Below are 16,348 nucleotides of genomic sequence, written 5' to 3'. Positions count from 1 at the left end.
CTATCTCTTTTCCCGGGAGTGCCGTTAAAAGTATCGCGCGTTCAAGTGCAAGTGTTGCGATTCTCGCGTGAAACGAAATATATTGCAATCGCAGAATTTGGGAGTGCCGAGAAAAGTATCGCGCGTTCGTTCTATAATGCCACATAAACATATATTAACTTTTCGCGAATAAACTGTATAAACTATATGAACATTTCGCGTGTGAATCAATGGAGCCTTACAATCTAAAGAGGAGGAGCAGACCTAGGAGGCATTGGGCGACGGCGGAACAACTTTATTTACAGGTATATATATAAATATGATGTTTTTTTAAATCGGCCAACAGATTTCTTTCTGATTTTATTTATATATATTATATATATTTATATTTTATATATATATATATAAATTTATAAACAATAAATAAATATATATATATATATTTATTAATATATCTTTCCATAAAATTAATAGTATGTTGTAATTTGTTTTATAGAATTAACTAAGGAGAAGGAGCAGGTCTTAGGAGGCATCGGGCGACGGCGGAACAACTTTGAGTGAGTTAATTAATTATTTATATATCTTTTATTAATATACCTTTCTATAGAATTGGTATACTGCAATTTTAGAATTTGATGAATCCAGTTTTTTATTACTGAAATTATGGCAAACCAAAATTTCCATAAGTGTATTTGCATTATATTTGCATTTATTCGCAATTAACATATTGAATATATATATGCAATATATCTATGTCATGATGGTTACTAATTATTGACGCGGGATATAAATAATAATAATAGGAGCTACTTAAAATGGTTAGCTATATATGTACTAAAGATTGCGTTTATTTATGCAAGCTTTTGAACTTTTATAAAATGAATTAATATGCGATGCGTGAGGAATATCTGATTTCTTACCTGCACTATGCAGTGGAGGATGTCGAAATTTTCGTTCCGCCGTGGTATGCCAACATCCGGGCGCGGCAAGTTGCAGACCCACCCCGATAAAATGCACCAGCACCGAACACGTGACAATGACGTATCCCCAACCTCCCTCGGGATAGTAATGTCGCTTGAGAGTAGCCTCCTTTCTGAAGTCTATAGCCGGTCGTGCTGGCAACAAGCCGTCGTCTTTATTTTGCCGAGGCAATTTTTTGCCATTCGCATTTCTTGCCTCTCCGATTAAGCATCCCGCGTACCAGATATCTTTATTTTGACGTATATCGTACCCTTCCTTTTTCTCGTGTTTGATCGAGTCATCGCGTCGAAAACCGTGCGCTTTCACCTCCGTCGCGTCGTCGTTTTTTTTGCCTCGCGACGGTGAACAGAAGGGATCGATTTGCGAGCGAAGGAGACCTTCGGACGTGCACTTTGGACAGGCGTGATAATCCCCTTTCGACGAGAATGAAACGGATGTCGCATAATCGTCGTAGTCGTCCACCTTGATATGCGGCGGCGATGACGTAGCCTGTCTCGGTGAGGATGCGGGCGAGATGGCAGTCTGACGCTCCATCCTCACCCCATTCGTCTCTCGTGTTTGTGAATTATCTATTTGCGCGATCCTGGCTGCATGCAAGCTCTCATCTGCAACGTTTACTATTACATCAAAGGCGTTAGTCTCCGCGAACGAAGGGGATTTGTTTGTCAGTCGTGTCGCTGTATTTACGGGCTCCTCTTGGACATGTTTCGGAAATAACTTGGCGATATCCGTCGTATCCGACGTCGTTCTCAGCAGAGATGCTTTTTTAATGTCCTCTGTATTTTTTGCTTCGTCGTTCTTCGCGAAAAAATCTGATTTACATCTTAATTGATCTCGGAAAATATTTTCTTCCAACACAATAACAGCGTTTTGATTAATTGCAGTAGTCTCGATTGATGAAAGACTACGTGGCATAAAATATCGATTGGCATTTTTTCTACTTTTCGTCTCGTTATTTATTACGTCAGATGAATTTTCAACGGTGCTCGCGGGTTTGTTATTTATAGATATAGGTTTTCCATCGATTAACTTTCGTTTTATCATCACAGACGCGATTCCTTTAGAGGAGTATCGATCTAGGAGAATGACTTCTTCCAGGCAATCGGATTTGCTCGAAGTTTGTTCCAAACGATATAACGTTTCGCGGCTTGCCGGGATAATAGTGAAGGCACGAGATAAAGGATCGATACGCATCTTCACTGTTTTCGGTGCTCGATCGGGCCAGGAACTGCTATGTCTCATTTTGTTCCGTCTGCGTTTCATCGTGCTTTGCCAGAAATTTTTACGGATTCTATATTTAGGTCTTTAGGTCACTTAGACGAGCGCATTGTATCCAGAATAATCCTTTCCAGTGTAATTCTTTAGCGGACAAATAATTCTTATTCTCGAAGATGATGAGGATACGACGATCCGCCTTATTAAAGTGGCGGTTTGTATCCGGGCGAGAATAATAAGAATTACAGTCGACAAAAAAATTCGCCGTAAATACTTAAGTGTAATTTGCGAGTGAATCGCATTCTCGATGCAGTATATGCGCAAAACGCGCACACACGTGTATTCTTCGTGGTAATTGTGCATGTTTTATGGGTGTCACCGGCGTTTACGACGTTCACTATATATGTCCACTAGAATGTGTGCGTTTAAAATAAACCAAAATAAATCTGTGCGCAATATCGAATAAATTCTCTCAAGATCTTTCGCGAATATCTCTTTTTAGATATTTTTATTTAATTAAGACGAGTGTTTAATTGAACAAAAAAATTGGATGTTTGCGACGAAGAATATAATGAAGTGATATAGCCGTCGATGCAAATTTTTCGCGAGTGACGTAAGTTTTAGGCGTCGATGTGCGATTGCAAATTGCACGAGATAATGATCTGTAACATCCGATGATGGAGAGATAACTTCCGTGGTGCAAGCGATCCTGGCGAATGCGCCAGGATGACTGTTACGCACGTGCTGCTTATTCGCGATCAACCCTCTCTCTTTCTCTCTCCCTCTCGCTTTCGCGGATGGCAGGCGCATGCTTGCAACTATCCGACGAATCGCGTAAGCTGCGTTCTCCAGCTTTTTTGGTTTACAATGTAAGCACTCGTGTCGCGTGCTCATATGTTCTTATTAAAGTTTATGGCGCGCGCATAATTTATAATACTTCCTGCGAATTTGTAGATTTAGGTCTTGATCAAGCTCTTAATATTTATATTTTACGCCAACCTTCGTTCACATGCATAAAATTTTCTAAGTCTTTCGCGTACAGAATAAAATTGATAATGAAGGAACAACATGATGAGAGGTTGACTTACGTATAAATAATTTTGAAAAAAATAAAGCTGTAACAATAAGTACATGAAACGTATTAAAAAATATAATTTTGTAACTCGAAAAGTACTTTTGGATATTTTTTCTTAATTTTAATAAATAATAATAAAACTAAATAATTATAATATATTAGAGTTATCGGTTCATTTTATATGATTTATGATACTTTTATTCTCTTAATGTTTAGATCTTTCATAAAAATATTTTGTTATAAATATTTGACTAATTTTCTTAATATTTTAATAATTACAATTAAATGTTCTAGTATGCATTTGAATATTTTTTTTTGAAAAATTACATATTTATAAATAGCATTCTCTCTCAAGTCGCTCTTCTTTATAATATTTGAGCTTCTTTTTCTCCAGACCGCATTGCTTAAAACAACAAAGTATTATACGCTGTTTTGACGTCGAATGTCCCAATTTGTTTCACGACGAGAAATTGTCGTCTCGAGAGAATTCTCGTTCATTTCAACGAATAGAGTCGTCTTTGTGATAATATTGTATCCCATTTGCCTCTCATCGTGCAGTACCTGACCTATCTTTACGTGTGTAATCGGTCGGTCGTAACGAACTGCGGAAAGCGTAGCTACATATCTAAGACAATGAGATACGACTTGGAATGGCGTCAAGAAGAAAAAGAAGCAGGGTGAATTTCTCAATGAGAAAAATGGCACATGGTTTTATAGAGGCAGCAACGATAGAAACCGATCTTTCGAAAAAAGCGACCTCGATTTTTTTTCCGAAGAAGGGGAAGGAAGAGAAAATCGTAAAAATTCGCTCGCGCGATGGATTATATCCGAGGTCGATGCTCAAATAGGTTTGTTCGATGGCGCGTGTCTGCAATAATATGATCTCCCGCGTGTTCTCCTCGAGAATAACAACTCGAGAGGTTGGCGCCTGATCGAAGGAGGGTGTCGCAGCGAGAGGAGACCAGGCGCGCTCGCCTGGTGGTGGAGACATTATTACCGATGATATATGCGAATTCCATGCGGCGGTTTGCGGGTAAGAGAGATGAAGCTTCCGTCGTCGTCCCGCAAGTCGTTGCCGTCGTAATATGAAGCGAGAGACAGAGGGATGCGAGCGTACGGTAAATACGGTACGCCGATAAATTTAGGCGGGCACCGCGAACGCGTGTAGCTTTTCTAAACGTGCTTTCTCTCTTCAAGTTCGCGTGATTTATTGCCGCATTAATTTAGAATCGGTCTTAGCTCCGCGGTGTCTGCCAGCGGGCGGCGTATATAAGCGACGACGTCGTGAATTTTATCACGCGTTGTCAGACGGACGCTTTATTCACGCGGATACTTTGTTAAGTGGAGCACGGCTCCTCGTCATCGTTGTTCGTGCGGCGCGAAAATATTTCGCAATCGAATTAACGCACGAGGCACTCAATGGAGGCTCTCGGACGTGACTTTGAGCGAAGATTACTTCGTCAGCTTGGAAAAAAACATTGTAACTCAAACGCGACGGATATAAATCAGTAAAGAGATACGTCCGTTAACGTACACTGGCTGAAGGATATAATGAGATTTATGATGGATTGGACGCTCCGCGGTGAAAATTTTAATTCCCGAAATTGTGTGCACGCTGCGGGAGCGTTAACTCATTTATATCCTACATTCTGTGCTTTCGGAACGTGTTGCACCGATCGTAAAGTCCGCGCGATGCAATTGGATGTAATCATGAATATGGAATAGCTACTTGCATAATTAAATTGTAAATATATTTTACATATATGGCTGAAAAAATATATTTTTATTAACAAAGTTTAACTTGTAAGCTCGTTGAATGGCAGATTTGATTTATTAAAGATGTCCTCCGATATTTTTTTAAAAGCTGTGTTGAATAATAATTTTCCTACATATAAAAAAGGTGCTAAATTTCTAAGGGTTACTAAAAGTAGAACTGCTTTGAATTCTCATTAGGACAGAGTGAATGTATAAAAATTATATGGTCGATAAAAAAGTAGACGTATATGGATTAGACCGATTTATTATTCAGATTTTTACTAGCGATGTGAGAACGATAATCTTGGACCGGTCGAAAAATCGGCAACAGAATCTGCACGATGCAATAATCCGTATGTGTAATCGATGGCTGGCCGAGTTCTCTTACTGTGACCCATTTCATGATACACTATCAGGTTGATCTGTCTCGCTTATACGGCATATTATTATATGGAACTGGAACAATCTTGATGTGTGCATATTTGACGACATTTGGCGCAACCTGTCTTAAACGTCGATAGTAGCGTCATAAGTTGATACATCTTCTTGAAGAGTACAACGAAAAACTGTCGCGTTCGTCCTATAACAGTCTCTTCAGAAGTTTGCGAACTCGTTTATTCCATTCTGAAGTATCGTAGCGACATTTGAAGAATCGTCGAAACGACATCTCGAGATGTGCCTAGCACGCCATGAATGTCCGCGAATAATTTCAGCGTTCCGCGAAACTTATTTATCTCTCTCGGGAGAGACGACATTCCGCTTTTATCTCCTGCGCCTCGTAAGAAAAGTATGCGGATGCCACGATTTTCTTATGATCTATTAAAGCTAGTCGCGACCTTGATTGTGCCGCACTCGATACTTGTCGTAAAACTTATCTAGCGGGAATCGTCGGTCGTATTTCGAACGATCGTATCTTTGTTTGTGCTTCCGCCGCGATGGGATTTATCTTCTGTCTCGAACCGTCGCTTGCTCGCGGAAAAGCCATCTCCGTTCCACGATTTTATCCTCTTGAAAAATATGTTCGACGGCTGTCGCGCATAAACGCCATTCTGATCACCAGTGAGTAACCCGATCCGATATCTAATCAATCGATAACGACGCCGATGGAAATCGCCGCTTCAGGGTAGTTTGAGGTGGCAAAGCATTTGACCTGCGTGCGGAACGAGATCTCGAGCGTTAATGGATGACCACCGAACCGCCACTTTAGCGAGATTGAATCTGTCGTTCGCGCGTATCGAGTATGATGGATGCGGCGCTTTATAAAGTCGTCCACTCCTCGTATACGTACTTGTTAATTTGAGAGATAGACTTTCCTTTACATAAATAGCGCGTTTGTTTTGTCTTATTTGATAAATTTGTCAGACGACGTGGGACCATGGCGTGGCGGTGCGAAATGGATTTTTAGTTGTTAAAGTTCGTTTGAATCTTTGGAAGTAGGTTAAACTAGAGATTAAAGCGCTTCATCTTCTGAATACACCACGCCTTGAAAAGCCAACTATTGTTTTTGTCGTTTTGAGGTGGTTTCCAATTATTTCGTCCGACCATTACAATCTCACGCTTCAATCTTGACGGTCCGTCAGACATGCCTTTGTCATTTTAAATACTTTCAATTATTGTGCACCCGGCCTCTCGATAGTTTCAAGCTGGAATTCTACCGTTGAAAAGCGTGACAGCGTGGATTTTTTTCTGCGTTTTATTTTTTGCACGTTCTTCAATTATCGCGCGGTTGTAATAATTTTACTCAAAAGTCTGAAAAGCGTCAAGTTTTACATTCTTCCTTTTATACGTTTTCCGATTATTTTGACTATTCGCTACAGTTTTAAATACGTATTACGCTTGAAAAATGTCACCATTATTTTTATCGTCATAAAAAACTGGTCGTTTTTTTTTCTAGACGATTTATTTTAGTTTGATAGAGTAGAAGGATATGAATAATGATAGAAAAATATTTCTATATTATTTTTATTGCAAAAAAAATTTTTAAGTAATTATTAACAAAAGATGGATATGAATTGAGTAGTTTTATAAAGGAAAAGATTTTATTCCAGAGAGATATAAAAACGAAATATTTATATTTCAGAATAGAATTTTTTTCACATTTTATTTATCGATTTATTTGATTAAAATATATTATTAATGTACTCGCTAACATGATAAAATTATTTTTAAAAGTAGTTTTTGCATCAAAAAATTACTTTGTTCGTATCATTTATCGCAATGATTTTTAATTATTACATAATTTTGACAAAGAGAACACTGGATATTGTTTCGAGAAGTCATTCAAAGTCACACGCGCGAGAGAGATCTCTCGGGGATTATCTGAAGGAGTTAACATGCATATCTGAGAGACACAAGAGACAAGGATTTCGAGAACAGACCTTTATTATTTACAATATCGCTATATATACAGTTATGGCAAAGCGTCGAGATCGGCGAAAGCGATCTTCATTCTCGTCCTGAGCTCGTCCGCGTAGCGCAGCGCGGACTCGTCGATCCTAACGTCTTCCATTAAGAGATCGCAGTCGAGATGTCGGCTGTCGCACGCCCGGTGATGGTGCTTGAGCACGTCGTTCGAGTTCAGATGATGAGCCCGTCTGGTGGACGGGTTCAACGTTGCCAGAGCATAGTGATTGTGCACCGTTAGAGCGCGCCTCGTGGAGACGAAACTCTTCACCGAGTCACCTTCGGGCGAGATATTGGCCGTTCTCATGGTATCTAAATAATCGGGATACTGCTCGAGCGAGGCACGAGGCGCTTCGTCGAGTTCTCTCGGCCGGCTCTTGTTTTGCAACTCGGGGAAGAAGTAGACGTTTCGTACGGAATACGAGGCGAAATCCTTGAAGCTTCTGCCGAGCTTTGCGCGTTCGTCCAGCAACAGCTCGTGCCAGGTTTTTCGACGCGTCGGCACGATCGCCTCGTCGATATCGATCGGCACCACGAACTCGGATCGATGAATGTTCTCGTAGAAGCAGTGATTGTACGGGATAAGTTCCATTCGCCTCTTCGTCCAGATATCCTCGCCGAAGAACCGCCGCCGGGTCGACTTCTCGTTCGGTAAATCGCCCGGTAGATCGAGAGAAAACCACCGCACTACGTTCGATCGTTCGTAGAGTCGCAACACTTTCAGCACGTTCTCATGCACGTTGAAGACGTAGAAGTAGAACAACTTGGCGCCTAGTATGCGATGTAATTCGACGAAGGCTACGAGCTTGCGCGATATATCCTCGTCGAAGTCCAGTCCTTTGATGCATAGAGTGAATTCTTGGCGCCCTTTCCGGTCGACGGAGATCATCTCGTCGTATTCCGAGCGGGTCGTTAAACTATGACTAGCATTTTCGTAGCAGGGATTAGGACCGACGTAAATCCGAGACGTGCGGCGTATCGAGTCATCAAACGGCAATTGACAATTCACGAGGATCCCGGTGTAACTATCCGCCGTGCCGTCCCATTCGTCCAACCAGATCGTGGAGATCAGGGCCTCCACGCTGAACGATCGTGTCTCACCGTGCTCCCGATACCTGAAACATAACGAGACCGAGACGCTTAATCTACCGCTTCCGATTGAAAGGGAACGCGCTGATTAATGTCGAGTATCCTAGCGGAAAACACCTGCACGCATGGTGGAAGCCATTTATATCTTCCAACCATGCATTTTAAACGAATATGCTCCGTTTCGCGTCGCTGCTAACATTTGCATTGCTCGTCGTTACTCATAACGCTTACCCGAAAGAGTCAGCTGCTTCTAGGCGAGATGAAAGTTTGACTCGCGTTAGCAAAGTTTCATTTCGAACCGAAATTGAAAGTGCAAGATGAATCAAAAACACATTTCCTCGGCATGCTTATTATTAATCCGCGTGTATATATGTTCCGCATCGTACATTTTCTTCGTAAGTTTGTTACGAACGACTAAGTGCTTCGGGATTTTCCTTGAATATCAAAGTAGAATAAGATACGAACAGGTAAACGTGAGCCAGTTTTATATTTTAATTGACAACTTGAAGAGAATCAGTCATTGTTTTCAAATCATCGAAACACCAATTTTTGCTTAAATATAAAAATATATAAGCTTAAGATCTAATGTATTTCTGTGGAAAACGTTTAATTAAATTGTAATATAATTTTAATTAGAAATAAAAAAGATCTTTCTATTAACACACACTTCAAACAATATAAATTTAATTACGAGCTTATTAAATCTTTGTATAATATAATTGAGAAAGTTCATACTAATTTACCGAGTCGGTTTGTAGAAGCACCACGCAATTATACCGCGCGTTTATGAGCGTGTCTTTTGAGTGATTCTCTTTCCTCGTGTTTAACGTTTGTCAGAGATACACGAGGGGCTGCATTGCGCCGTGAAAAATGGCTCACCATATAGTGCAGAAGAGCGTGGAGGGCGGCAGAGTTCCTCGTTTAACGCCAATCACTCTGATGCTTGGGTAACTGACAACTCTGAGGTCCAAGTGGGCGCTGTACAGGAAGAGCCGTCCCGGGATTGTCTCGAGCCATTTCGTGCCGGGCGGCTCGTATGCGTTTAAGACCATTCCTCGCGTTCCATTACGGTCGCACTGCTTGGTGGGCCTGTAATCGAGTGCCAATCTTCGAGCCCACGAATAAGCGACGATGCTTCTTGTGCCCGGCGGTTCACCCCCTGGAACACGCGCAAAGAATGATGTTAAGTAGTCATTTGGTCGGAATGAATAGAGAAAGAGGAGGAGGAGAGAGAAACTGCAATCGATATGAAAAAATTAATTGAGACTTGAGAGGGAGAATATAGCGTTAACTCGAGTTTTTGTTAAGAGAGAGAGTAGAGCATTCTTTCAGTACTAGATATTACAGAGCACGTTAACTGGCTTCCCTTTCCTTCTCTAGCAATATTTATCTTCGAAGGTAGTTATCGAAATAAATGATTTCTTATTTTTAATTGATTAAAATTTTACGTTGTTGAAATGCAACGCTCGTATCTCACAAATGCATATCTTTTGAAATATAATTAATATTTTTTCTTTCTTTTGATTCTTTTATTAAAATATCTTTAAAGAGCAGAACATATACTTTAATCAAAAAATTCGTTGTTGTTATTTTCAGGTATTAAAAAAGATAACTATATTTTTGTTGATTAACAAAGAAACGTTACTGATTTAGAATCCATAAATGTGTATAAAGAATAAAATTTTACATTTTATGTAGAATAACTCAAATTGATAACGCAATACGCTTTATTCACGTCTAATTGTTCTTTCAAAGCATAGCAGTAAATTGTATTTGAAAATAACAAATTCTATTTTTTAGGTGGTACTGAAATTTTAATATGTAGAGAAAATATTTTGACTAAAAATTTACAATAAATTTAAAGCGCGTTAAAATAAAATAGAATTGCAAAAAACAGTATCTAAAGATATTTTTATTATGAAGAAAATTTTTTAAATTTTGCATATCTTTCATACATATAAAGCATGTTAAAATATGTACGTATCAAAATGGGTAAAATGTACTTTACTGGACGAGTTGCGAATGCGTCGTAAAATCTCGTTCGCTTGCACAGGATTATTTTTTTAACAGAACATTTACAGTTTTTATTAAGTCAATAAAATAAATTTTTCTCATTTTGGTATTTACATTTTGACATGACATTTTCCATATTTGAACTATACAATTTTCAAAAGCGAACCTAATGCATATTCATGTTTGAGCCACTCTATATTTACAAAGTTTCATTCTAGTTAACTAGTTTTGGTGGACCGTATTTTCTTGTAAGAACAAGGCTTTACGCTATCGTTGATATTACGCTGTGCAGTTAACTCTGTCTGTAGCTTATCAAAACTTTTCCTCTAGTCAGATAGTATCCCTCGCATTTTACTTGCTAACATTACTATACATTATTTTATAATTTCCGCGAGTACAATTTATTGTTCAAGTTAAACGATCTTATCTACCGCGCAGACTGTAAATGACGCGACAAGATATTGGCATTTAATGACCGGACGGAAATGACGCGCGTGTCATGCACTACTAGAGACGGACGCGCCTGTACTATGAATACGTTTACATTTGTTTAGAATTCACCTTGCTTGCATCTAAAAATATTTGTCCTAGCGTCGCGCTCTCGCTTATCAGCGCACGTAGTCGTCGTAATTTCCATATATTCCAGCGGCCTTTCTAATAGGGAAGAAAATGAGCTGGGCGGAATCTCAATCGACATGACCAGCTAATTAGACTCCCTAATGTTGATACACCGCCTATATCCTCTATTCCGCGGAGAAACTCGTTCCCCATGCAGTCACGGAGGATCCGAGGAGTCACGAGCCGAAGCGGACTCGAGAAGCGAGATTTCCATTCTCTTTTCCGTGCATTAATGCATTTATTAAATATATTTATGAAATACGACAGGGAGGGATGTCCGCCGCGCCGGACGCGCTGCCCTACGGCGACGCAAATAAATCCACGTCGTTGATAGCTTTAAGAACTTTCGTTACATCTCTCGTTTATAATTATTTCTGCGAGACGACGACGACGACGAGGAAAAAAGGGGGAAAAGAAAAACCGTGTCGGCGTCCGCGGATAAATGTATGGCACTATACACGTTTCGTGACTCGTCTCGCTCGCAATTACTCGCCTTCGACGTATATGGATCGTGAACGTTATCGAACGAACGTGTCCGGAACTATTTTCCCGACGATCTCTCGACGTGGCAGGCGAGAGCGTAGGTAGATAACGAGATCCCGGGTCGATCCCGCTGATCCATTGCGCGGGTTCGCCTCCGCGGGCGACGGGATGGATGATGATCCGTCATGGTGTGTGTCGTTAAAAGTTGCTGTTTGACCCGATGAGGCCACCGACGCGATGCGATGGTGGTATTACGTGTTTGCGTGCCGCGAGCATTCTTCGTGACTCCGTGCCCTTTAGTCCCTCGTTCGTACGTATACGTACGTACGTACGTCCCGGCCACGCTTCGCGAGCTTTACGAGAAGGTAAATGCGTTTGAGAGAAAGAGAGAGATAGAGGGATTCGTACACGCTAGAAGTACGCTAATGCACTGCGGCGTTCTCATGGAAATCGCACTGTCAGGTCGGAGAGTGCTGGATCTAGCCGCGGCTTTGTGGAAGGCAAGTAAATCGTGCCGATTTTCAAAGCTAATCCATCCCTAATTAGTCAGGAATTGCTCCGCACGAAAGAAATTCCTCTTCAACTCGAGTTGAAACGGGTGACGTTCTATAAAACTCGCTAATTACACTATTCAATAAAAAATTACCTTTTTTCGAACACCGTAACGAGATTAATTGTTTCTTATAGTTTTTTATGTTAAATACGAATCAGGTTTCTAAATTGCTTTATTGCGTCACAGTGTTGAGAAATTTTTAATCAAAGTTGCCAAAAGGGGTATTTTCATAAACTTTGTCATATAAAATATAATATAAAATATATAATAAAAATATAATAAAATTGTTGACATGATGGATTAATTTGGAAACCAGATTCGTATTCAGCATTCAAAAGCTATAAGAAACTAGTCTCGTTATGGTTAATTTTTTTTTGTCGAACAGTGTTATTATTACCTCTCTCTTAATATAACTCCCTCATCGTTATTACTCGCGGTTAATTAACTAAACTTCATTTTTACGTCGTAAAAAAGTGCGACGTGATGAATCGCAATTTATATTTAGCGTTAAATATGCCTCTTTGCTCTCCTCAACCCTTTGATAACGTGAAAGATCGTACATGTATATACAACACAGACAAATTTCAAAAGCCTGTCGAGTCTGTCGGGCATCGCGGGTACAGTATGCAGGCCTCGGTCCGTACATACAATCAGCTGTCATAATTCTTGGCGAAATGTTTGCATGGCGGAGGCGAAGGTGAAATACGCGAAAGCGCGCGAGTCGACGGGCGGTCATTCGATGAATCACGTCATAAATTATGTCGACTAATGAAGTCGCTACTACTAAATAACAGCTCCGAGATTTACGTTCCTGGCGAGCTTTATATGTGCCAAAGTTTTCGTGATATTTATTTACAACTCGGTAACTGCGTTCTTGCCTTTGTTGCACGCGTAAGCACGCATTCGAAGCGTTATCTTGGCATCTTTTTCAGTCTCTCTCTCTTTCTCTTAAGGAGAGACTGTATATGTACTGCGTGCGGAACTCGGGTGTATTTCTACGCGATGCGTAGCGTGGGTTGATTGGTATCGGCCCTCGCGAAACGAGTTATTTACATAGTTATATTCTTTGTTAGTACAAGAGAAAGCGCAGCGTCCGTACAATTACGCGTGATGAACGTGCGTTTAAAAAAAAAAAGTAGGGCTGAGCGAGGAGGCTCCTCTTCCTCGTGTCGGCTCGCTCGGATAGCATTTTAATGCTGAGAAACTTTGCGCGACTAGGAAATAGCTAGTATAAAGTAACAAATCATCACTCGCAGATACTTCGCACGAGTCGATTGCGTGCGAATCTTTATTTTTATATACGTGTTGAGATAGTACTTCGGTTTATACTCTAACAAAATGGCTGCGCGAGCAGTACATTAACTATCTCTGTTACTTTATGTAGATCTCGTCCCTTGCGTTTCCGTTGCGATTGTGCACGTAAAATAGAGGATAAAAGTTCCTTCTTTTCTTATGTAATATAATTTGTAATGTAATTATAATTTTCTCTTCCCAGGCTATGAAATTTTATATCATAAATTGTTCATATGTGTGTGTGTGTAAGCCTATTCTTGGCAGTGTATCTTAGGGATATTATAGTTTAAACTTGCAATCTCCGTTGTGGTTGAAGTTAAAATGCATAGAATCTCGAGATGGTTATGACTCTATTACGGAATTGATCTCGAAATTACAAACCTATATTTTTACAATACAATTTGTACGAATACTTTAATACGTTGATCCCTTAAAACTCTATATAAAAATTTAATATATCAAGTTATTTCGTATAAGAATGTTTAATAGTAGGAGGAACGTACTATTTTACTGCATAGTTGATTGCTAAAACTCCAATAATTGAAGTTTCCAAAGTAAATCTATTTATATAGACCACAGAATTTTGAAACAATTGAAAGCGAAATTTACGATATAATAAATAATTGAAATAAATAGTTGAACGTTACCGAGCACACACAAACAACGGGGCGTTTTCAATGCCTAGCCGCTATTAGAATAATGGCGACACGGATGATTTCGCTGCGAGATCGCTCGAGTTCAAGGGGTTAATTAGGTTTGTGAGACGTCACGTCGTGCGAAACGAGACCGATTTGTCTCCCCGATTTTATCTGCGCTCACGACGGATTCGCGCGGCAGCAAAAAATCCCGCTAGATGCCGACGCGTCTTCAGGTAGGTTGCGGTGGCGGACCGTTCGCCGATAACAAAAGGGCAAGGGTCGCGCCCTCCGCGGAGATGCGGGAGGGAGGAAAATTGCTTACCAGGCGTGGGAGGAGGATCGGTCGGCGGATCCGGGAGTCGTGCTGGCGGCGAATCCAACAGAGTCAGGATGCACAGCGCGGTGACCAGGATCGCGGCGAGTCCCACTCTGCATAATTTCCTCGTTCCCGCGACCGGCATGTTCTCTCCTCTTTCTTCCTCTTCTTTCGTTCCCTATTATTATCTTTATCCGTAGCGAAAATCTTCATTCGTCGTGCGCATTTGTCACAGGCGTAACGACGGCGTGACGTATCGCGAGCAGTTTATTTCGACGATGCACTTTAGCCAACAACTGCATGTCGAATTTAGACACACAGATCAACGCCGCGCGATCTCGAAGATTTATTTTATTCCACGCGCACGATTTTTGCGCGCGTTTCTCGTCCCTTTACGCTCTTTCCCAACAGCGGATTCGCATAATCTGCCTTCGCGTCTTCATTTTACTCGCTCCTCTTTTTGCCTTTCGCGAAATTCTCATTTCTCATTTCTCGCGTGCTTTTTTTTTTTCTCGGAAGCATGTTTTCCTATCTCGTTTTGCTCGCTCGCGGCGGTTCGATTCGCGCGGAGATTTAGCCACGGCTTTTGCTAACGAACTAGTTGTTGCTAATTATTCGAACTGCTTGGCGGCACAAACTTGCTCCGGAATCAGGTTCCTCTCGTCTCTTCGCGGTGATCTTATTCGATCTGTCGGTCGCCCTCGTCTCGGCACGCGTTCCCGCGACACGTCGAAGAAAGAGATCGCGGCGGCGCCGGTCATTTCGTTCCTGGAAGATCCGTTCGTCGTATAATCAGGGTGCACTTGTAAGATCCAACAGTCGAGCTCTCCAGATTCCTGAGCGAGCGCGCGAATTTGTCTCTCCGCCTCGTTTCTTCGTAAAAAAAAAAAGAAGAAATTGTGCGATGCCTCCCACGCAATCACGACAACGCGATGTTGGCTTCTTCTTCCTCGGCTTCGTAGGCGGATGATGACCATGTATGGTCGTCTCCCGAGGTCTGCGTCCTCCTTCGGTCCTGTCTCTCTCTCTCTCCTCTCTTTCGATAATTCAATTACTCCGATTCGTTTTGCTCGATCGATCTCCGCGCGCCAATCGCTTTTTCTGGGGCACGATACCCCTTTTTTTCGCCGCGATTCATCGAAGCGCGAAAACTTTTGACGGCTCCGCGAACACACTTTTGCCGTGGCAGAAGAAGAGAAGACTCGTCACGTGCCGACGTGACCATTTCGAATTCGTTTTCGTTTCAGACCCGCAGATTTCACGCACGGCCACCGAAAGTGGAAACGCCTCCTTTTAATCGTCGCGGTCAGAACCGATTTCGCATCGGGCGTGAGAAACGCACCTCGGAATTAAATTAACCGTCCGGCTTGGCGTCACGGTGCGATACCCCCGGTGTAAAACCGCTCTCCAAATCTATATAAGCGCGATCGGAATCTCCTTCGCCTCTCTCGCGAATTAATTTACTACGTCCGTTTTAAATCGCCCTGTCCGGTCGTGACTTCCCTCCGATTATCTCATCTCGCGCACTCTTGAAAATTGAATTTCCCCCAGTGTAAGTATAACACATCGAGAGATTGATCGAGATAATTAGAGATGTAAACTTTGATAATTCTTTTCTCGATTATCCGCACACCGACGTAATCTCTCTGTCACCGGGTTTTCGTTAATTAATGCGAAGAGCGAATTAATCGAATTTCGTTACGTCTCTCTTTCTCCTGGGTCAAAATTGATCTGCTGTCAAAGGGCGCGCGAAAGGCACGTGTGCGCGATCGGATGTTCCTCTCTCGCGGTTGCTCGCCTGTCGGCGGGATGCGGCAGCACGTGGTCGGCGGATCGACCGACAAGATTGCTGCAAACTGGCCTGCGCGAGAGTCGAGAGCGTACTGCGTTCGCGAGCGGGAGGTTAACGCGCCGCACCGGGGCCTCGCCATCGTGGT

At 41.6% G+C, this 16,348-nt stretch overlaps 2 protein-coding genes across 2 annotated transcripts in view; both read right to left on the bottom strand.

Annotated features, from left to right (window-relative positions):
- LOC114936118 (uncharacterized) overlaps positions 1-2,887 on the bottom strand; it is a 54,160-nt gene extending 51,273 nt beyond the window's left edge. The window contains exon 1 of the mRNA XM_029309145.2: positions 900-2,887. Within this exon, the coding sequence (XP_029164978.1) occupies positions 900-2,223 (1,324 nt within the window). The 5' untranslated portion in view covers positions 2,224-2,887. The remainder of the gene's footprint in view (positions 1-899) is intronic.
- A 4,482-nt stretch (positions 2,888-7,369) lies between these two features.
- LOC114936063 (uncharacterized) lies at positions 7,370-16,136 on the bottom strand. The gene is made up of 3 exons (XM_029309058.2): positions 14,418-16,136; positions 9,377-9,656; positions 7,370-8,523 (listed from the first exon to the last, which is right to left on the bottom strand). Exons 1-3 carry the CDS (start codon positions 14,554-14,556, stop codon positions 7,416-7,418), a joined length of 1,527 nt encoding a protein of 508 aa, XP_029164891.1. The 5' UTR covers positions 14,557-16,136; the 3' UTR covers positions 7,370-7,415.
- Positions 16,137-16,348: the final 212 nt, after the last annotated feature.

This window comes from Nylanderia fulva, unplaced genomic scaffold (genome assembly GCF_048542155.1).
Source record: "Nylanderia fulva isolate GAGA-0341 unplaced genomic scaffold, ASM4854215v1 Scaffold19, whole genome shotgun sequence".
Taxonomy (NCBI): domain Eukaryota; kingdom Metazoa; phylum Arthropoda; class Insecta; order Hymenoptera; family Formicidae; genus Nylanderia; species Nylanderia fulva.
The sequence above is the reverse complement of the archived record's forward strand: the minus strand, read 5'-3'. Positions and strand labels throughout refer to the sequence as shown.

What these genes read in the sequence shown, in the direction of transcription:
- LOC114936063 (XM_029309058.2), bottom strand. Translation starts at nt 14,556, where the DNA reads ATGCCGGTCGCGGGAACGAGGAAATTATGCAGAGTGGGACTCGCCGCG. An exon ending in CGATCCTCCTCCCACGCCTG is followed by an intron (nt 9,657 to 14,417) that starts GTAAGCAATTTT and finishes CGCGTGTTCCAG; the next exon opens with GGGGTGAACCGCCGGGCACA. An exon ending in ACGCTCTTCTGCACTATATG is followed by an intron (nt 8,524 to 9,376) that starts GTGAGCCATTTT and finishes GTTATGTTTCAG; the next exon opens with GTATCGGGAGCACGGTGAGA.